We start from the raw sequence: 23,042 nt of genomic DNA, 5'->3' as shown, positions 1-23,042 counted from the left end.
AAAAAAAAAAAAAGCTTCTTTAAAAAGTCTTCTTTAAGATACCAAGAGTTCAACATGCTATTATTTAAAACCTGAGGACATTCAAGACCATCTGCTTAAGAAGGATATCTCTGCAACTCTGTGAGTCACTATCTCCTTCTGAGACAGTTCCACAGCATGTTATTGTGAGAGTATGAATTTGTAACTGTTCCGCTAAAAATAAAGGACGGGGGAATGTCACAAAGAAAACACAAAATATCACATTAAACCATAGGGGTATGAAAGTCAGGGAACAGTGATTCTTGAGTGACTCTCCTACTGAAGACATGCATTTGAATAATATTGGTTTGGAAAACCCAGAACATCAAGGGGATAAGTAATTATGAGCAGAGACTCCACAAAAGCAAGCATAACTTAATCTAAGTTGGGAATCTCCTTAAAATTATTCCTGTCTTACAAGCCCTTTTCAAATCCAAGCTACATTTTTCAGACCCTCCTATGGAGTCCTTACAATCTCTCTTTCTCTTGCTGCTCTTTGACGATTTTGTTGGTTTCCAGCGCAAGCCGCTTCTGATGCATCAACTCCTGGCGTTCCTGCTCACGAAGACGTGCCTCCCTCTGCCTCTCGTCTTCAGTCATAAACAGCTCTTTTCCCTGCAATCAGCACCCCAACACAAATCAGTCACGAAAGAGTCTCATTAACATTGTTTTTCTGGGGAATAATTCAAAACCAATTATGTAACAGCACATCTGTCATTTCCTCACATAACTTTCAGTGAGGAATGCTTTGTGAAAGACCCCCAAAAGACCTGGTAATTTTACTCCAAAGAGAAACTCCAGTTTTGTTCCAATTTATGATGTGCTAAACACCTTAGAAGAGGCAAGCAACCACTAAAATCAGCAGTAGTGTAGTGGTCATGCCAAAGACACTCCCAGTACATTACCCAGCACAAACTCCACATTCTGCTTTCTTGGAACCTGAGCAATTCAATGCCAGAGAGCAGCTCATTGAATGAATCCTGATGGTGAAGACAACTACACAATCACTGTGTTTTAATGCTCCTGTGCCTGGCTGCTGTGGAAGAGCACCATCATTTAGGAAAGATGAAAGCTGGGAATGTAGATTGCAAAAGATTATATTAGCTGATGTGTTTCAGTTGTTTTTGTTTCTATTTAATTTGCTTTATAGTGAAGACACCAGCACTATTTTCTGTTCAGGGAAGATATTTCAGTGGTGCTGCTTGTGGAACATTTTGAAAACATCTACCTAGATTTCATTACTGAAACTAAAATCCCATTAATTATGAAGGCAGAATTTTTCACATCTCTGAGAATCAAAGTATAGAGTTCTTGAACAAAAGCAGGCAGTGAAGAATGCCTTTGCATTAAGGTCTTTGCTTGACCAGTAAACAGGAGTAAAGAAACAAATAGTTTCTCTATTACAATCCCTTCTTCAGTACAGAAATGTGTACTGAGGAAAGGAGAAGCAAATGAGGTAAAGTAGGGTGGAGCAGAGGAGTCCCAAAGCAACAATTAACCATTTTAAGGATGCCAGTGGTAAACACTGGAGCAATTCCCACCTTTTCTAATTTCTGTTAACATATCTGTGTAGAATATCATATCAATGAAATAATGAAAAGCCACTCTGAACTACCTTGGTTTGATGGAATTTGGCAGCGTAAACATTATAATGAAATGCAGCTTTACATTTTATTTATTTTTACTATTTATTTGCCCGTATAGTAGTTTTCACAAACATTGTGCTTTTGCAAGTATACTACTTACGGCGCCTGCTACCACAGAGATAGTCAAAGTACGGCTGCTTTTGAGCACTCTGACAGCCTGCAAATTGAAACAAATCAAAAAATCAGTCTGCATTTAGTGATAAACATCCTGTATACAAACAATGAACGATGCTGGTTGTCAAGGCTGGAATTACCAAGAGACCTACATGAACTGAAAAAAAGATGGTAGCAGTTCAGATCTCCAGATTCTCATGTTCGATACACTCTTAGGTTAAGTAGCCCAGTATCAAAACGTTTTTGCAGCCGGGAAAATTGGATAGAAGCTTAAAAACTGATAGCTTTGTATTCATGGAATTAGGAATTCTCATTTCTTACCTCTTTATGGTCCACATTAGAAAAGTCCACTCCATTTACTTCGACAATCTGATCACCAACCTAACGGAGTTAATCCATATTTTAGTATAGATGCTGAATTAATACATATACTAACCAGATTTGGGGGGGAGAGAGAGGGAGAAGGACTCTAACATTCTCAATACAATAATTACCAGCACTGGCAGGGTATAAGGGGAAAACTGGCCAGGTTTGCATGTCCTCCCATAGGCATTTCTTACCGCCACTATTTGAAATCAAATACTGAACTGGGTGGAATATTGGTTTGACCCTAGAAGTCATCTTGTTGTTAAAATGTAGGGAACTTGCTTGACTGGAAATGTAATACACAACATTTCTTTGTTATGGAAGGAAATCACAGCTAGTGATTCTACAGTGATCCAGAAAACCTGAAGACATAAATGCCAAATAAGATCTCCTTGTAGTACCTACCTTGGAACGTGGCATACATACCTCTAAGCCCACCTCCGCTGAAAGAGAACCTGGCTTAACGTTGCTGATAAAAATGCCTGGTTTTTGTGTTGGACCACTGGAAATACTGGTGTAAGATTAAAACAAACAAACAAACACAAACAAACAAAAGACACATATTTATACATAATATTTACACACTAATACAAAGTAAGCAAGAAGGCTTGAACTTAGACTGTTAAAACCTAAAAGAAAATTATCCAAGCTTGTAAATACTGGTTTAAATGCTGGAACTAACATAGTACACTGACCTACACTAAGTTCCTGGGACACTAGTGGTATTGAAAAGCCAGCATGTAATACAATGATGAATTAGTAATTTCTTGCATAGTTATGAACTGCAATTCATTATGTATTTAGAAGCAAAAAGGATGGTGCAATCAGGGTCCAACATCTAGCGAGGAAACACTGAGATGCAACCTATGCTGGCTGCCAACAGCAATTATTTGTGAGGGTTATATGTCCAGCAGGTGATACAGAATCACCCTTACAGGTTTGTAAATATATTTTTAAACTCAACACCTTCCACACAATATGAAAGAAAACTTGCTTTAGAAAATATTCTGTTCAGTCCCATCTTGCTAATTTCTTGCTAATTTACTGAATATACCTACATGTCTAAGAAAGCCTCCATAACTAGATGCAAGGACACGAGTCTGAGAAATATCTGTTCATATTTCTAAAAATGTTGAAAATTCAATATTCATTTTAGGAAATGGATATAGATGGGCAATGGTCTTTCAGTTCACAGTTTCACAGGAAGCAGTCTAAGTTCAGGGAATCAATCTAACTATAGGTAGTGCTGGAGCCTGCTATGTCACAGAGCAGCACTTAAAATTTAAAAGCATTTAAAAGGTCCAGTTCCATGACACAACTTGTGTTATGTAACTCAAATTTAACAATAAGAGCAAGATTATAGAGAACTGTTTTGATTTTAAGTCAGAACTTGGGACACAGGTATTATACCTCGTCTAATAATATATCATGTGTCACAGATGTCCTGCTGTTAGTCTTCCTTATCCTGTGTGGTTCTCCATGTCCCTAATACCATATCAATGAATGAAGGAAACAACTGCCTTGGATGTCTCATTTAACAAATCAGTGATGTTAAGTAAGAACTATGCACCCACCTGCATCCCATGCCTTTTGTACCAATCAGGCTAATGAAGACTTTCTTCTCTTTATTGTCTCTCCCTCCAGAAGAAGCAAGACCAGCAACACTGCCCTTTGCTTCCTGCAGAAGGATTAAAAAAATGCTGCAGACGTTATTCTGTGTTGAAGTTCTATCAAGACTACTATAAATATCATGAAGCCAGGACCAAACCCTGACAATATCAAGGTAAGATTCCTCAATGGACCTATCAGAAATGAATGTGAAGTACAGTGGAACAATTTGACTGAGGTGAAAGACTGAACTTATCTATTTGGAGAAAATTGTTTAAATAGTCAAACTTCTATCCAGTAAAGGATGAAGGAAAATTAGAAGAAAGTGATATGGCAAAATAATCATTTAGATGTTCCTTGACAAAAGAGCTGGAAAAATACCTGATAATGATTACTATTTAACTAAGCCTTTCTTTCTGAAAGCAGAAGAATGATAATTGTGGTCTTTCTCTTCGTTGCTGCAACCCATTGAAGTCATTTGCATTCATACCTGTCTTTCTTCCACCAACATAACAAAGATAGACCAAATAATCTTTTAAAGATTTATATAGATAAAGAATGGCCTGGTAAATTGATAGGCTTAATCAAAATAGGGTACCATTTCATGAGTACAAGATATTCTATTTGTATCAGGCCCTTTTCTAGTGATTCTAGAATCATTTCATATCACAAAAGATGTTTCTCCCAGAATACTTGTAATAAGATATTGCACCTTAAAAATAAATACAATGACTTCTGTGATAAACTCAGAGGATAGAGTGGTTCAGAACAGTTACAGACTTCCCAGAAAATATCTTAATAAAATATTGATCTCTTACCCCAGATTCTGACACAAACTGGTCCACATATTGCCATTTAAGGGGTTCATCTGCTGAGCTGGAACGAAAAAGTGATTAAAAATAGTGGTGAGGCATTTAAATGGAACATTGAATAAGCATGCAATTCTTTAGGCTAGTAAAGCTGGTCAAACTTAAAATTGAGTAAACCTCCTCAAGTGAAACAATATTGGGAAACTCTAAGAATAACCAGGAAAATAATCTTAAAAACTGGAACAACTTATATAAATGTCTACGCAGAGACACACCTCTCATTGTTAACATTTGCCCACCATTCCACTTAAAGGTTTGCCTTTTCAAAAAAACTGGACAAAGGACAATAGTTTGAACTTTTTTATTAGCTCTGAAGCAGTTCTCAGATGTTGTATGCATGCAGTAGCAGCAGAGATCTGTTAAGCAAGGTGCATTGATAATGAAATTTCCAGGCTGCATCCACTAAGATAGAAGAAATAGAAAATGGTTCATTTAAGTAGGCAACTGGCCTAACAACCCAGATACTTTAAACACCACATCCATCTGCTCATCACACTAGACATACCATTTTAACTAGGTAAGGAGATGCCTGTTCACAAGTTTTCCAACATACAGATAAACATAATGGTTCTTTGAATATTGAAAAGTCTTTTTGAAAATTAAATATTATTACCTTTTGACAGGTATCATTCCAATATCTGAAAAAGAAAAATGCAGTGTTAAGTAACAGCATTTCAACAGATCACTAGCTATCGACAGCAACAACCTTCAGCAATACAGAAGATTTTTGAAGTTACTTACGTCTTACTTTTATGGACACTATTTTCTTCGTGCGAATGAGGTTTATGACTTCCTCATGTGTGCATGATGAGATGGAATATCCATTTATACGAACTATCTCATCTCCAACCTCAGAAATGAAAAATAGAAGGAAAAAATGTAAAATAAGATTAAAAAAAAAAGTTTCTAAGCAATTATGTGATCTGGCAGTTATTTAGATGCAGAAGTTTGATGATGCTGACTTCTCAATATTCTGGGGATTTCAAGTAAGTGCCAGATGAGGTTTACCTGTATTTGTTTGAAACCAATTCTCAACACCAACAGTATAGATAAATGGCCAGAATACTAGTTAAACAAATAATATTTGGTGGAAAGCAGAAAGAGGAGCCAGACTTCAACCCTGCAGATTATCTTATATACAGGTATCCATATTTCAATTCAAACAATTTTGGAGCATTTTTCCTTTTTTATGCATTAGTAATTCAAGTTTTTACCATATGTTCTCTAAGATACTTTCCTAACTTTTCTGATCAATAGGAAGTTAACCTTGATCTTATTAACTTGCCAGATTCTTGATCAGAGTACTGCATTGTTTTAATGAATTTAGCTCGATATCAAATGCAATATCTTATTATTTACAATAGTCGTGCACTAGCATAATGAATATTTATTTTGGGGTGCAGTAGTTTTAGTCTTCTTGGATCATCTACATGAGTTACAAAATTGAGTGCTGTTAATATTACAGCTTTTTCAGGTGTTTTCACAGCAGCAACCCATCTTTTCTCCCTCAGACTGTGGCTGGGGAGACAGTACTGGCACACTATTGTGGCCCTGAGGCCCCTAACGTGGAAAAATAAAGTGGGAAAACTTGGGGCAAAAACCATACAAGGAAGCTCCCAGCAGACAGAAGGCAAACTAATCACTTATTACCAAGCTTACTTGGGTTTCTGTGTGCACGAACTATATATTGGGGCAACAAAGTCCAAACAAAGCATGATGAGAAAAGACCAAGAATGGGTACTCTGAATAGCAGAGACAATACTAGGGTCATCCCTAAGGCAAACTCAAGAGTAAGTAGAAGTAGCTTCAGCTGTAGCTGTTGCTTATATGGTGATAAAATGACAGTGTATTGATGCAAAGCTTTAATTTAAAAAGGCTTCTTCTCCTTTAATTTATACCCATATTTGATACACGGCAACTTGGACATCTTCTATTTTCTCTGAACTCTGCCTAATGGTCCCCTTAGGTAGGTAGCCTAAGAAGGAATCAGGGATGGAGACACTGCCTACATCATTTAAGGGTGTATCTTACTAGCTGCTTGAGATGACACTGAAAAACACAAGGCCTTGGCCAGAGCCTTATAAGCACTTTTGCCTGATGCAAATTATGTGATGTGACTGTCTGAAAAGTAATGCCAACTCTCCCCCATTAGGCAAATCAACCCAAATTAATCCTCTGCACAGAAGGATAGGTAAAAGCTTACCAGGAAATGGCTTAAACAAACCAAATGTTACCCTCATCTATCTCTGTACTTTGATCTTCACAAGCACAATGCCAAATACTTTGACTTTACTACTCTCCAGCAACATTTTCTACTGTGAATATTTATATGTAAAACATATCAAAATGCCACATGGGTAGTTGACAGGATATTTCTCATTAATATTAATAGGATTTTGTTCTTAATTAATGAAATTTTGTGTGGTCCCTATAAATCTGCTTTCATGGCAGCATTACTACTAGTTAATGATTGCCTACATTTTCCAATTAAGACTCAAGTTTTGAGCTGCAAAATTGTGTTTGTTTAGGCTTAAGTTCTCCATGCTAGTGTCCTGTTTAGGCTGATTTTAAATTTTGGCAAAGGTAAGGGAACAAGTTCTAAACAACAAAACTTGGGTGGAATGCATTCTTGCGTTCATTAAAGAAAAACAAAAACAGAAACAAAACAAAACAAAACCCACTGTATCTACAATCACTTTGTTGAGAGGCTCTGTGCTTCATTGTAGGTTTGGATAAGGTCCTTATACTAGAAATTGAGTATCACGAACATGAAGTCTTAGTGAACATCATCATTGACCCAAAATATTTAGAAGGAGAGAGGCTCATAACAAATTTAATGAAAGTTAGTTAATGTGATGACTCTGCCCATACTAACTCTGGTCTGGGGAAAACTTCCCTTTCATCCAGTTGCTTGGTATGAAGATCAGCTGTGAACACGTTTGCAGAGCAAAGAAGTTGGCTGGAATCCAGGGGGCCAAAGAGTCTCCGTGGGAATAGAAAGTAATGAGAAGTTTCATTCAGCCTTAACCACAAAGTCGTTTTCGCACAATGGCATTTCCTCACTATCTGCTTACATCCCTAAAGACTTCATTGTTATATTTACACAACAGTAATTACGATAAGCATTGTAATTTTTAACACAATGTTCATTAAGACACTGCAAGCAACCACTACCTTAGTTAACTCTATGATACAGGTGTTTTCCTACAGAACACTACCATTTCTCTTTTCAGCCAAATTCTTCCAGTCTCCCCCATAGAGACTTTTCAACTTTACTGTCAGTAGACAGAACGTAACACCACCGTTCTTAGTCATACCAAGAAAGTGACCTACGATGGCCACTTATATTAAGTCATGCAGTCTATCTACTGTTTTTTCCATCATGCAAGCTCAATGACAGTATCTGCACCTGAAGAGGCTTTTAACAGGTGAAGAAGTCACAGTCTAGGTTGCTGAGGACTAGCTTCCCTGTACCTTGCTGACATTTTCAGGGAAAAAATGAGTACAGCTAGAGACTCCTGCTCTGGTTCTGTGCATCTCAGCACCAAATGCTGCAATTTGCCTTGCCACGTTCATGCTGGAGGAGCAAGTGGAACTGGAAGCATGAATTTCTCAGTACAGCCTGTACCTTAGAGACTGTCACCTGGGCTGTGATACCTTTATCCCTAGATGATGGGATATTGGACATGCCATTACCCACTGCCTCCACTCTTACTTGCATGGAAAAAATATCAATTTTTTCTACGGTGCTCTGTTCAGATGGAAAAAAGGCACCAAAACCCACATTGTACTTTTCCACTTTCATAGACTTCTACGCTGAGAAGTGCCGTATGGTGTGTAACACTATACAAAACACTACAAATACGTCAACTGTACCAGCATATCACATGCAGTGTGGTATCCACTAGAGATCGTAAAGTTCAGCTGACATAGCTTCGAAAGACTAACAAAGTGAAAATAAATAATAATAATAATAATAATAATAATAATAATAATAATAATAATAATAATAATAATAATAATAATAATAAGGGACTCTCCCGAAGTAGAGAACATTTTGCAGAGGCAGAACAACTGTCCACAACCCTTAAATGTGGGACTGCTGCTCCACCTGCTGGGCACCCTGTATCTCACTCAGGGCAATGGCCTGCATGCGACTCAGCACCCCAACCAACTGGGATCAATTGCAATGCTCTAACTTACAAAAGCACCCCCATTTTAAGACTGCAAATGGCAGTGCTGTTTGAGAGTCTTGATGTAGTTTTTGTATCAGGAGACTAGTGTTGCTCTGACGATGTCATTATTCACTAAGCTAGTCATATCTGTTAGCATTGTATCACCTCCCTAACAGACACATGTTTACATAACCATAATTTCAGCCAAGAATGTATTTTATTTTCTCTGCCCATAAAGGAATGAATGTTTCCCATTCAGATATTTTCACTGCTCACCTTTACCAGGTAGTCATTTCATTTCTGAAGCTGCTCAGCACTCTCAATTTATCCTAAAGACATTTCTGTTGCTGACAATGAACACTGATGTTGCTCTATGCCTGTCTAGGCCAAAACTACTGCAGACATCATGGGCATGTAATGAATCACTTTTTTGGTGCACTTCAACTGTTTTTCCTGAGAAGTGTCCATATACTGAAGTAATTGATAGCTGTTTTCATACATGTTGGTGCTTTTGTACTTGTGTCATTCTATACCAAACTGTTGAATCAGAAGCAGTAAAGATAAGAGCCTGCAGGTAGAGCATAGTACAACAGTAATGCTTTCTTTGTTATTATATATCACCATTTCCTTATGAACAGGGAGATGACAGACTTTTAAAAGAGAAGCTGCAAACCTAACTTTTCCCAAGTGAAATGCCTCTCATTTTCAACTTTTAACATGGGAAATATAATATTTAGTGCTTCCAGGAAATTGAAGGGTTTTTATATAATGACATTACTGTTTCAAATTTCTCATTTGGTATACTTCTTCCACTTTCATCACTCATCCCAATCTCAATCTTTTTGTATTGAACAGAATCTCCACAGATAAAAGTATATGAGAAAGCAAAGTGGGGAAAAAAAAAAAAAAAAAAAGATTAAGTACATTTTGTCATGAAAGAACTATACAGTTGTCTTTTAGAGAAATTGTAGTTAAAGGGCCAAAACTACAAATACCTCAGTGAAGTTTCCTGAGTACTCAGTCATTTTAATATAGCTTGGGAACTACTTCAAGGAGAAAAGCGCACAAAATTAACAAGATTAAAAAAGAAGGCAGCAGGATAATAAACTGATGTTATAATAGATCATTATACCTTTCTCAGACAGCATTTTTGGGATAGAAAAAGTGTAGAGATTTAGTTAAATAACAGGTGGATGAAATTTCAGAAGCAGTTGGCTTTATTACGAGACAGCAATTTAGAACAATGAGCTGCCTGTCAACTCTGCTTATTCACTTGGGTTTAGAAAGTGCCTAGTGCCACCTATTATGAAGGCATTTCAAACTGCTCTTTAACACCCCCTAGCAACAAGCACAAGTCAGACAGTCACGTTAGCTGTTCATATTATGTTCATATATATATAACATATATATAATCTAACCCTGACAAATTCACAGTCTTGTGGATTTTTCTTTTTGCCCTTGTTGCCCCTACTTTGTCTGCTGAACTCCAACCAAGCTGAGTTGCAGTACAGTCATAAACCCAGCCCAAAGATCCTGTGCATTTCCATTCACTATCACCAATATGTAGCACAACAGCCCATTACAGAAAGCCAGGAGTATCTTTTTTTTGCATGCTATGAAAAAAAAAAGTATTGGCATCTTTACAGTAGCATGACAACTGAGCACAACCTTCTTATCTGTCGTGTCAAACCATTAGGCAAATAAGCAGAGAACAAGAGCTGCAACATAGTGTTAAGATGAATATACTAGCCTGACAATAGAAGACAATGGCTGTTAAATCCTTTGCTGCTCAGCATCACTAGTGCCTTCCAGTATTTTTAAGGAGATGCTTTAAAAAGCAATAGAAATGACTGGTCTTTTTATTATTATTATTATTTATTTAAAGTTTTCTAGCAGTGGAGGAAGGATGCACTGGATCTCTCTTCTGAGCTCATCATAACCCAGGTGTGTCTTTTTACCCAGTGAGAATGGGAAGGGTAGACAAAAATAATGCACACGGCACACAAGCTTTTGTAATACAAAGCCTGGGAAGGTACATCAATGCCCCTTTCTGGAGTCATCCACCAGCAAATCCCATGCTTATGAGTAGCCTGCTGACATATACAGCTCAACATTTGTGGTGTCCTATGCCACCCTCACAGTTCTAACTAAATTCAGAATTTGTGGGTGTGTATTCCCTGAGTTTGTGGTTTTGTTTTAAGAGGGAGCTTCTAAAAGTGTCCAGAGAGCTCATCATGTGCCTATTCAGAGCATGCTGCCAAAAGATGGGACTAATTCAATGCTGATTCTGAATTAGTGAATGGGACATCTAGGTGTGAATGCACAACCCAAAGGGCATGTGTACATGTAAGCAAACACAGAGAGGAACATGGAAATTTTAGAAAACTCTCTGTGTAATAAGCAAACATTGAACCCTAATTGTGACTGCCTTGTGGAAAAGGGCTACAGTGAAGCTTATCTACAGAACATAGTTTAATTAAAAATTGTATTGAATCATGATAATTGACACATTTTGGACTATTATTAAATGTAATCCTTAAATATCAACACTTGCAACAACTATTCATGCTCCACAAATTGAAATTAGCCAGGCATATCAGCTTTTCTACTCAGAAATACAGACCCTTAATACACCTTATCAACTACTGTCTTAGAAAGATGCAGACATTTGTCACAGCAATTGCTCACTTTTTTCTTCACCAGGAAATATATGAAGAAAGGACACACACACAAACTAACAAAACCCACAAACCTTCATTAATACAAATTGGAGGAATCAATTTAGCAAAGAGAAGTGTTTCTACACATAATTATTTTTGCCAGCTTTGTTACAGTTCATGCAGCTAGAATTTAATCACTGAAAGAGCAGTACTATGCAGTAAAAAAAGACATGGAAGACATGACCTTTTTTTGCCCCTTTTCTGTGCTTCCATTGAGAAAAAAACAAAACAAAACAACACAAACAATCTACACTTGAAGTTCAAATAAACACCTCATTACACAAATCTTATCAATGCAACGTGAAATTGACATTCTCAGTATTTATGTGCTCCGTCCTACCTTTAATCAGATTTTGGCAAAGTTAGAGAAGACCTTTTGTTCTATCAGCTTACATTGAACTACGGCTATTCATGAAGCACAGATTCCAGAAAGCCCTTTAGTCTTCACAGATCATCATATCCCAAACATGAAAAAACTGTTCTCTTACTTCATTTTAATGATATATAAACCATTTTAATAACCTCATTCACTGATGGTATCTGCTATGGCATCGTCTTACATATGTTTTGAATTTCATTAGAAAAGACAAAAAGCACCTTTGCTACAACTATCTCTAAACGCTGAAAGACATTTCTTACCACCTGCTTTCCCAACATTGGAGCAAAAAGCATTTTGCAGCACAGTATCCAAGAATATAATCATCTTACCTGAAGTCCAACATTGTCTGCTTGTCCTCCTTTAACTAACTGGGAGATAAAGAGGCCACAGCTAAATTCCACTCCACCTCTCACACTTAGCCCAAGTCCTTCAGGATGCAAGCGATCCAATCTCACTTCTTTCAGCTTTCTGCAAAAGGGGAAGATACGTGACTGTTCAGCTGCATAATGTTTTGTTGCAATAGTGTTTCATATGCAAGTTGTGTATTATTCTTCTCTCATAGCATTCAGGCATTAAAAAAAAAAACAAAACAAAAAAAAAACAAAAAAAAAACACCACTTGACTAATAGAGCCATAAGAATCTATTATTATTATTATTAAATGCAGGAAGAATGAGAAAAGACTGTTTCAACAGGGAAGCATTGTTTTTAGATTCCCATACCCTGCTTTTACTAGATTAACTACCACACAATAAATTTCACATAGTTCAAAACAATACTTCCAGCAAATACAGCAAGCGTCAAAAAATGTGAGTTTATCTAAAAACTCAGTCAGTATTACTTGGTTGTATTTTCTGAAGTTAGCTACTTTATTCTATATCCCCTTACCTTGATCTTTTGGGTGTAAGCTGATCATACTCCACCTGGTGTTTTAATGGAATAAGTGGGCGGATAGCATCAAATAGAGGCAACCTGCTTGGTTCGTTAATCACGAGTTTTAGATCCCCCACAAGCACTGGAAGATTCATAGATCTACAAAAACACAGTGAGAAAACAGGCACAGGTAATCAACAAAAAGAACTATTTAATAACTAGCTGTACATTTGTCTTAAATATTTGTGTGCCCCTTCAACCTACTAAGGAAGTTATTTATACAAATCTTGGTTTAACCAAAGCAAAATAACCTCCAAGAAAGCAAACTTTCTGTAAGCAAACAAGAATACCTCCTTCAAAACAACTGAAATATCCTATACAGTGCTTTTATTTTTTTAAGATCATGCACATCACCTTTATAGATGGTATGTAATTAAATGCTTGGGGCTTTCCAGATATTTATGGTACTGTTTGGAATTAACTTTACAGACCAGACATACCTGCCAACTAGATTTTTATTTCCTAGCAATCCTTCTTATTGAATCTAGGCTGCAAACTCTTCTCCTGAGCTGAGCTCAAGGGATGGATGAATCATTCAGAGCCAGAAAAATCACGTCACTAAGTAATTAGAGCACAGACTACTTAAGTTCTAAAATTCATTTCAAACCAGAACAGAAATAAAAACTGAAGTAAAAAACAATGAAAAAAATAACCGAAACAAGTGAAACCACCGTGAATGTTTGGTTGAATGACAGCTAGACAAAGTATCCCTTGATACTATCAGCACTGAGGTAGTTACAGGGCTAGAAAGTGTTCTTTGATGGCCAGCTGCAATGAGTGCAACAGCTCAGTACAGTTCAGTGGAGCTATTCCTGCGCAACATCCACCTAACTTGGTGTATAGTAACTACTGATCCCTCCTTTCTTTTATCATTTACATTTCCTGACATGCACTCTCTCTAAGGCATATACACTGAAAATACGTCTCAGGAATGCATATTAAATGGCATTAGAGGTCAAATACTTAAATTTAGAAGTGCTTTTTGCAAAGAAGCAAAAATAAAATGTTATCTCCAATAGCAAATGTGTATATTTTTCCCCTGGAACCCTTCATCAAGGATTTTTAAGAAGTGATACTTCATCAATCATAGGGATCATGGAAATTTTGCTTAAGCCATTGAAATTTTGGAAATCAAGGAAAAGTTACTATATGCATTGTTAATTTTGTAACTGTAAGAAGATTTTAAATAATTAAGAGCTACTGATTCAACCTCCTTTCCAAACAACAGGCTTTATGAATGGAGAAGCAATTAGACAGACCTGAGTGAAACTGAATCAGATATGCAGCTGAATACACCCCAAACTAGAGCTCAGTGCAAACATCAGATCAAAATATCTACATTACACTTAGCTGAGATGCTATTAATTAAGATATGAATGGAAACAATGCCTATTAGAGCCACTCATCTACTCTGAGTGGAAAATACACTCTCATTTTCTTTCAGAAACAATGGATGAGATGCTGATCCCATGTGCAATGATATAGGTCCTATGCAACTAGGGTTTAAATCACTTCAGTAAAGGACTGGTAATTGGCCTATCACTTTACCATTTTTTTTTTCCATTGTGTTGGAATATGTCAGTTGTTAAACATGCCAAATGGATTCCCAGCTTTCAGATAAAAACAGTTGAAAGTAAGTCTTAATCTGAGTAGTATGCAAAAATCTTTAAAAAGCAAACTGGGTGAAAACCTCTGTTGAAAATAAATAAGCATCATTTGGAAATACAGCAATATCACTTGGAAATAATAATGAATCAACACTCTCTTCCTGTTTACTAAGAACATCCATGTGCTTTTTTCCCTACTAAGAATCCACCAAATTAGTTTACAAAACTGTCAAATCAGAAAAACAAAGTAACTTTGCTATTAACAAAAGACATACCCCTTTATTGGCCACAGAAACTGAAACTGAAAATGTAAGACTTCAGGAAAAAGAATTAAAAATTATTATTTCAACTGATTTTCTAGGTATTTATAGAAAGAGCAAAAGTCTTGAATACCCACTTTTAGGATTGCAAAACTAAGTAAAATTCTACAGAAGTATATATATAACTAGATCTTACTGGTGGTACATCCGCAGCACATCATAAAGGTAATCCTTCTCCGCTTCATTGTCAATTAACAGATTAACCTGAAAATGAAAGGACATTACTGTAAATCTGACTAAACAGTCACAAACATTTCATGTACAAAAAATCTTTTTCACAAAATCTTTTTCACAAAATCTTAAGTCACAGATCAAATATTTCAACAGGGAAAGTTTTGATTTTTTTTTAATTAACCCGTTTTTGCAGCAGGAGCAATGTGAAATTTACAACAAGACTTCTTTTTAATTATTATTATTATTACAATTAGACAAAATAGTAAATACAAAAGTCTCATATTCTCTACGCTAGATTTCTTCTTGGCAGCATAATAGTCTGAAAATAATAGCACATTAGTCTTACCTGATAATCGCTGTACTGTTGAATAAATGTTTTCAGAAACCTTTTTGGCCACTCATTAATATAACACATGTTGCCACAGAGAAAAATACCCCACTGAGATAATTATAATCTATGTCCTGTGGTTCCAAACCACTGATTTCAAGCAGTAGCTCATTTGTAACATTACGTAAACAGCCACACTCCTGTTCCTTTTTGCTCCAGCTCTTAACTGATAGAACTTGCCGGTTATTCTTTCCTCCCCCGGTAATAGTACGTTTACTTAAACCAGTGTCACATTACAATGCCTGCTCTTGGATACTTGCAGTAGAATACAGTAAAAAAAACAAACAAACAAACGAACCCAACCACTCAGAATTCTCATATGAGGAATTCAACTTATATTCAGTGACATTGGTAAGACCCCCACTGATCTTAATTACAGTGAGAGATCACATCACAGTAGTTTTACATTTGGACAACCTTAATGTTTAGGAAAACAATTTACAACTGACCTAAAGTCTAATATTACTGTGACGTGAAGTCTGAGGACCAATTTGCATACTTAAAGAAAGGTCTTTGCTTTCCAGGTTTGCAATGCTTTGCGTTATATTCTCAACTGAATACATGCTTCATGCTCCCTTTGTCTCTTTTCACTCTCTAAATCCAGCCAGCATCTACATATAGATAGTTTTCCATTACTTGCCTCTGGAATAAGACACTTGTAAAACATCTCAAGGCTAAAAACCACTGCAAGCAGGACTCTTTCACTGAGTAACAGTGAAAGACTCTTTCACTGAGTAACAACAGCAAGTAAACCTATTTTTTTTTACAGCAAATTTTAAAACACCAAAGAAGTCTGCCTTAACAGGGAACAACATGGTTAGAGTAGTAACTGACTGGTTCACCAGTACCACACACAGACTCAAGTCAAGGCAATATAAGACTCACCCTCTTCTGCTAACTAAGGTACTGTAGGAGCCTGCTTACATTGTCTCATGAAGAGCACTGAATATTCGAGTGCATTACCACTACACAGCAAAGACCCAACCTACCATCATCTTTTCTCCTGACAGGAAAGCAAGTAGTGACAACGTTACATTTTTCTCATGATAGGCTAGTTGGTAGATATGTCTCCCACCACTTCTCAGACACTAGAGAACCATGTCCAAACTCTACCACTTCTTGCAGAACATGCAGACTGCAACCATCCTGTTTGGTTCCTACAATTCTCACCCAACATGAAAAACTTCCCCCTCCCTTAACAAAACCAAGTGATTACTTCAATATTCATAGTACTACACCAAGGATAATCTTCCCAGACCATCTCTCTATTAAGTCATTCTTCTCCTTCTGCCTTCTATTCCACCAAATGTCATTTCATTGTAGCCACCCATCCCTTGTCATTTACCTAAAATCATGAGCTCCTTGAGACAGAGTCTTACTATAGATATATAGTTACTTAGGCTTGTCAACAGCTTCTAACATGACTAATGTCGTAAATCCTTAAAGGTCATGCCTCCACATATTAAGAAAAAATAAATTAGTGGTGATGTGCTGTGACTTGGACCAGTGAAGTATTTTAGTTTCAGTCTCAAGAAATCAACAGATCTGTGCACCAAGGCCATGGTTTCTGGTTGAACTGTACTATCTCTTTTGGCAATTAATTATATCTGACCTTAATGGATTCTAAGTGGTTAAGAGCTCACCCTATGTATCTCTGTGTTGAACAGATAACATATAAAGGTCATTTGCACACATAAAAAGGCTATTTGCACAGTGAGTGCAAAGGATCTAGTACTTGGTGTCACAATGGTATATGCTTATGCACTCTGTAAACTTGTCTATTAACATACTAACTATGACCAGGGTTTGATGAAGTTAACAAGTAGACTCCTAATCTCCCACTTGAACACAATGAATTTTAGAGACTTCTTTCTAACTTCTTCATGTTTTTTCTTATATTCTGTCAGGACATAAAATCAAAGTAGTGCTATCATTAGGCTTACACTGATACCATACTAGCAAAAAAGTAACACCTGAGATTAAAATAGAGACTGCAACTGATAAAAACCCTCTCAACTGCAAGAGGGGAACAACTTTAAGAAGCTAGTTATGACAAAATTATCTGTTATAGGTTTATTTCACTAGGTGCAGAAATGTCTTGCTACTGGCAACTGAAATACACAGAGCTGACTGCTGACAACTAATGAAGTCTACTAATTTCTTTTACTGTCTGCAAAATTATTACAAACTTCAGGTTCAAACATGGTTTTATGAAAACCGATACAGATAGATTTTGTAAGCAAAAATGAATGTGCAGAAATGTATATAGCAGTTCACTGTTTCCTGAATGAGCTTCAATATATGCACCATTGAACTTGATATGCAAGACAAAGTGAACTGCCTAACATCTGCTGCTCTTTTAGAACGTGGCAGAATCTATCAACTGAAAAATAAATCAGTTCTCAGGAGTCCTCAAAAAGCAAAAATGCGTCCTGACTGCTTAGCATAAGGAATTAGAACTGTCCCCAGCATTTGCTGTCTGTTATATAAAATGTCAAGTCTCATGTTACTGCGTCTTACAGAATCATACCTTGAAGCAGTTATAGAAATGCTGTGAAAAACAGCTGAAGACAAGTTCCATTAAGAAGGAATACATTAACTGGTTACACACACAATACAGAGGTATTATATGCTCATTATCTCATATAAGGAAACACTGAGAGAGCTGGGACTGTTTGGCCCTTGGAAGAAAAGGCTCAGGAGGGATCCTATCACCTGAAGGAAGGGTGTAAAGAAGACAGAACCAGGCTCTTTCCAGTGCTGCCCAGTGCAAGAACAAGAGAACAAGTGTAGCTCCTGACCTACAGGACTCCTGACCTGAAGCACTGCGTGCCCCTCACTGTACTGTGATGGGGCACTGGCACAGGCTGCCCAGGGAGGCTGTGGGGTCTCCTCCCTGGAGATCTTCAGAAGCCTCCTGGACGTGGTCCTGGGCACCCTGCTCTGGGTGGCCTTGCTGAAGCACCGGGGCTGGATGACATGACCTCCAGGGGTCCCTTCCAACCTCAACCTTTCTGTGACTGATTATTTAAGGGAATCTTCATAGTAGCTGTGTAACTGTCAGACTACAGTGATGCACTGCTGTAGCAGCAGCCCAACCTGTCAACTTTTGCAGATCAGTATCAATTTCTATCTGAGCTTTGAAAACTATTAAGGGAAATTGAAGAACAGGCCATATAATATATGCATATATATATAGGCATATATTATATATTTTGTGCTACTGCTTGGCTGATGGGGAGAATTGATTGAAATTACCAAGGGAAAGAAAAAAAAAATAAATCAAACAAAAGCAGGAAGTATCTGAGTGGCAAATAACTCGGATCCCGTGGCAGGTCATTTTTCTTGTTTTGACAAAGAAAAAGGAAGTAGCCAAGACATAAAAATCCCCACAGAGGCCACTGAAAGCTGGATAATGCAAACCAATTTAAAGAAAAGATCTGCTCAAGCATCCTATTACTCAGAGAAATGGTTTTCACTTAACTTGCATCCTACTTATTCACAGCAACAAATGCTGACGATAAGACTTTCTTACGTTATCAGGGGTGGGACTAGGATAATTTATGAATTACAGCAGCAGCTAAAGGGAAGAAGTTTAAAGTTCAAAGTGGTAACCATCTGCCTGGAAACCAAAGTCTTTATTGGTATGTTGCACAACCCACTGGTGAGTTATACAGTAATAGGTAACAAGACAGAAATAACTCGCTAGATAGCTGCAGTCATCGTTATGCAGTATCCAAGTCCTTCATGTTTTTGGAATTCATTTTGGTTCTTTGAAGCCCCCTTACTTCATTCTAACAATTCTTTAGTTAATGGTTTATTACCAGATGGTATTTCTACAGAGCACATTATACAACTGTGTTTTCAGGAGCTACTTAAAGGAAACTCTACACGCTAGGAAAACGAGCAAACAAAACAAAGCCAGCACCCCCCGAAAAAAGTACTGAAAACTTTAGTTTCACTAGAGTGAAACTAAACTGCTATGAAAAACAAACAAACAAACAAACAAAAAACTACTTCTTAAACATGTTAATCATTTTTCTCTTCCTCTCCTTAAACAGAGCCTTTTGAGCTTACTTCACTCACACAATTTTGAGCTCTGCTGAGCACGCATTTAACCAGGCATACACATAATAAAACGATGTGCCAGGCAGACAGAGTTGCTCCATGAATCAAATGCACTTGCACATGACTGCCCAGGCACAATTGCAGTCGGGACCGCTGAGGTCGGCCAGAAGGCTGCTGAACACAGGCTGCTAACACACGGAACTGCCAAGCTGAACTGCCTCGGCCTGGACGTCAGCACCTGCGCTTTCACCTTCCCTGCTGGGTACAACGCTTCCACCGTGACTTTATCGAAATCCCACAACGCTTATTCTAAGAAACCCTAAAAAACTCACGCATGACTGAATGTTATTGTTTATCCTTCTCTCCCTCCCCTCTCCAGGGGGGGTCTAAGTTCTCCAAGCCCCTCCCGCAGCAGGCTGCGGCACAGGAGCACCAAGCTCGGAGCCGGCAGCAGCTGTCACCCTGCGCAGCGCCCCCGGCCCGTCCCCCCCTTACCTTGTGGCGGAACTCCCGGGCCACACGGCGCTCCATGCTGCGGGGAAGGGCGAGGGTGAAGGTGCGGGAGCGGGTGCGGTGCGGCCGTGCCGCCGTCGAGGCCGCGCCCCGGGGTGGTGGGAGGCGCGCCCGCCGCCTCCAGCATCCCCGCCCTGCTGCGGTCAGCCCGGCACCGAGCTCCCGGCGGCACCGGGATGGGGGTGGTTGAGGCAAGAGGAAGGGGGGGAAAAAAAAGAAAAGGGGGGAAAAAAAAAAGAGGGGAAAGAAAAAGAAAAATGGGAAAGAAAAACGAAAAGAGAAAGGAAAAAGAAGAGGGGAAAGGAAAGGGAAAAAGAGAAAGAGAAAGAGAAAGGGAAAAGGGAAAGGAAAGAGAGTAAGAAAAAGAAAAAGAAAAAGAAAGTGAGAAAAAGAAAGAGCAAGAAAAAGAAAAAGGGAGTGAGAAAAAGAAAGAGCAAGAAAAAGAAAAAGGGAGTGAGAAAAAGAAAGAGCAAGAAAAAGAAAAAGGGAGTGAGAAAAAGAAAGAGCAAGAAAAAGAAAAAGGGAGTGAGAAAAAGAAAGAGCAAGAAAAAGAAAAAGGGAGTGAGAAAAAGAAAGAGCAAGAAAAAGAAAAAGGGAGTGAGAAAAAGAAAGAGCAAGAAAAAGAAAGAGAGAGTGAGAAAAAGAAAGAGCAAGAAAAAAGAACAAGAGAGTAAGAAAAAGAAAAAGAAAGAGAAAAGGAAAAAGAACACCACTCTCTCAAGTAGCTCTTTGGGGTGAATTCACTCCTGGTTCTTCTCGTACAGCATGAGCTCACATCCAAACATCCCTCTTATGTCTGTAGGTACACGCATGTCTCTGGCCCTGCTATTTAAGAAGAACATGAGGGTGTGAAAATTAAAGCGTGCTAACACCTGATGGGGGAAAAAAAGAATTTGCTTCAATGGATTTTTCTACAGCAAATAATCTCAATTTCTTCATTTTTTATTTTATTTTTAGGTAAGCTGAGTGAGACTGATTTGCCCTGGTTGGGTGTTCAAGGCTGATTTGTTTCTACTAGCCTTTCCCATGAAAACACCAGCGTTGCTTATACCTGTAGGCCCTGAAGTGCCTACTTTGAGTAAATGAATAAGAACCAAACTCAGAGTGCCCGAAAGAAGCCTCTTTCAAACTAATGTCATTTAGGTAATTTTCTCTTCAGCTGGTTCCCCTCCTACTTTCCATAATCTAGTACATGATAACACAGACTTGTACAACTCAGGCTGGAAGCAAGAGGAGGAGACCATGTTCCTTAGTCTCACAGCAGTATCAGCTTTACCTTCGTAACTGGAGAGACCCCGGTTTACATTAGCATGGGTAGCTTCCCTGTTCTTCCTTCCAATGGGGTGCAAACTTGTATGAATGCATACAAAGCCATGACAAAAAATGAATGATTCCAGACTGCCAAATGCAAACTGGAATCTGTTATATTATTTCAATGTGAAAACCTTCTTCAGCTACACCAGCTCCTTTAGAAATTGCTCCTGCCCCTTTGAGAAGATGGCTTTGCTGTAAAGAAACATGTCAATGGTATTCACTACCCATTACTCATAAAGGTGCCAGGAACAAGAAAGGGAGGAATGCTTTATAAGCCTGTGTTCTTACACACTCACCAGCTGTTTTCAGAGAACAAAATCAGAAGTACAACTAGTACATAAATCACTTGTCTGCTACCTAAGGTAAGTTGCAGTACTGCACAGTATTGAAAAGCTATTCTATCCAAGCTTCATACACACCACTGTATTATTGCTTCCCTGAAGAAGTAAAACAAAATTGTTTTATATTTGAGAACAGAAGGAAAGAGATACAAAGTGTTTTACATCTTTTAAATTTCATGTACGTTTCCTTCAAATTTACATTCAAACTTTAAGTCGCTGCTAGACAATCACTTCTAGAAGACTTCCACAGAAATAGATCTTTTATCAGCTGGAAGTTATGTACATTTGAAAGAAAGTGACTTTTTAAACATATAGCTATATTTTGCAGGATTAAAATACATAAATACAAAGCAAACAAACCCACAAAGCTATCCCGTGCTTCAAAACAGCAAGCTTAATAATCAGAAAATGTATGAGATGGTTCTGAAGTTTCCATTGTTTCAAACATGTCATATTAAAAGATGGTACAATTATACTGCTTATTAGTTTTGGTCAAGAAATCCCTCATGTTGAGAAATTAAATTACATCTAAATTAGCTTTAAACTAGTTCAATTTCTTAGTTGCTACTTGTGTCACTAAAGGAATATGAATACAGCAGGCAGCCCATTTACAAGGCGAAGAAATACATTAAAATGTTTGTTGTGTAAACTGACTCCTGTTGCTTTTGATCTACTTTCTCTACTTCCATTAGTGTAATCTGGAACAGAGAGAGTGCACCAAAGCCAAGCATGGTGCATTCGGTGTAGATAGGCTCTGCTCTGAGGCGAGGGTAGAGAAAAAATCTGCAAAATCTCTTTGAGGTTATTTGCAAAATGCTGCGCTGGAGTTAAATAATATCTGTTCTGTCTCCCTTTTCATCTCTCATACATGCACTCCCTCCAGCCTTTGCAGGAGACTTCTCAGTGCCCAACATCGCTAGTTTTCCATCATTTCATTAGAAATGAAACACTTGTTGCAGCAAGAAATCCAATCCACAGGGACAAATTACAAAGGCAGAAAAGAGATCTTTTTAATGACTTGCTGTTAACAGACTTCCCAAAGCAGTCAGAAAAGGCTCCTTTTCATCTGAGACACTTTCTCACCTGGTATGGGCAGCTTCTAAAGCTTCTGTTATAGGATATGCAAACCTGAAGAATGACGGGGAGAGACAGCAGCAGATGGGAAAGGGAAAAGAACAAAAAAGGCAACAGAGAGGGAAAGAGGGAAGAAAAATAGCTGAAGGAAGGTTAGCAATGACAGAAAATTAAGTCACCAGAAAAAGGAGAAAGAATAAACCTGGAAAAGAGTCTACAGAGAGCTCCACATTCAAGACTGAATTTGTAGTAGCAAAGAGTTATCAGAAGCCAAAGAAGTTATCACGATGCCTTAGTGGCATGCTCCCTCCTATGTCTCACTCGTGTGGTTACTCAACTTCTAGCACTTCCCTCAGTGAAACGGGGCCAATGCTCAGTGTGTTAGGCACTAACACGGTTTGCTGGCTTCCCTGCCC

General features: G+C 38.0%; 1 protein-coding gene across 1 annotated transcript in view; it reads right to left on the bottom strand.

Moving 5' to 3' along the window:
• The window catches only part of USH1C (USH1 protein network component harmonin), a 41,807-nt gene extending 21,872 nt beyond the window's left edge, over positions 1-19,935 (bottom strand). The window contains exons 1-12 of the mRNA XM_032188755.1: positions 19,880-19,935; positions 14,891-14,958; positions 12,783-12,926; positions 12,225-12,363; positions 5,363-5,471; positions 5,235-5,259; positions 4,571-4,628; positions 3,719-3,822; positions 2,571-2,655; positions 2,100-2,159; positions 1,765-1,821; positions 491-633 (exon numbers count right to left, since the gene is read on the bottom strand). Coding sequence (XP_032044646.1) covers positions 491-633; positions 1,765-1,821; positions 2,100-2,159; positions 2,571-2,655; positions 3,719-3,822; positions 4,571-4,628; positions 5,235-5,259; positions 5,363-5,471; positions 12,225-12,363; positions 12,783-12,926; positions 14,891-14,958; positions 19,880-19,915 — 1,028 coding nt within the window. The 5' untranslated portion in view covers positions 19,916-19,935. The remainder of the gene's footprint in view (positions 1-490; positions 634-1,764; positions 1,822-2,099; positions 2,160-2,570; positions 2,656-3,718; positions 3,823-4,570; positions 4,629-5,234; positions 5,260-5,362; positions 5,472-12,224; positions 12,364-12,782; positions 12,927-14,890; positions 14,959-19,879) is intronic.
• Between the last annotated feature and the right edge of the window lie 3,107 nt (positions 19,936-23,042).

The sequence above is a fragment of the Aythya fuligula genome, chromosome 5, assembly GCF_009819795.1.
Source record: "Aythya fuligula isolate bAytFul2 chromosome 5, bAytFul2.pri, whole genome shotgun sequence".
NCBI classification, from domain to species: domain Eukaryota; kingdom Metazoa; phylum Chordata; class Aves; order Anseriformes; family Anatidae; genus Aythya; species Aythya fuligula.
Note: the sequence above shows the minus strand (reverse complement) of the source record. Positions and strands in the feature narration are given on the sequence as shown.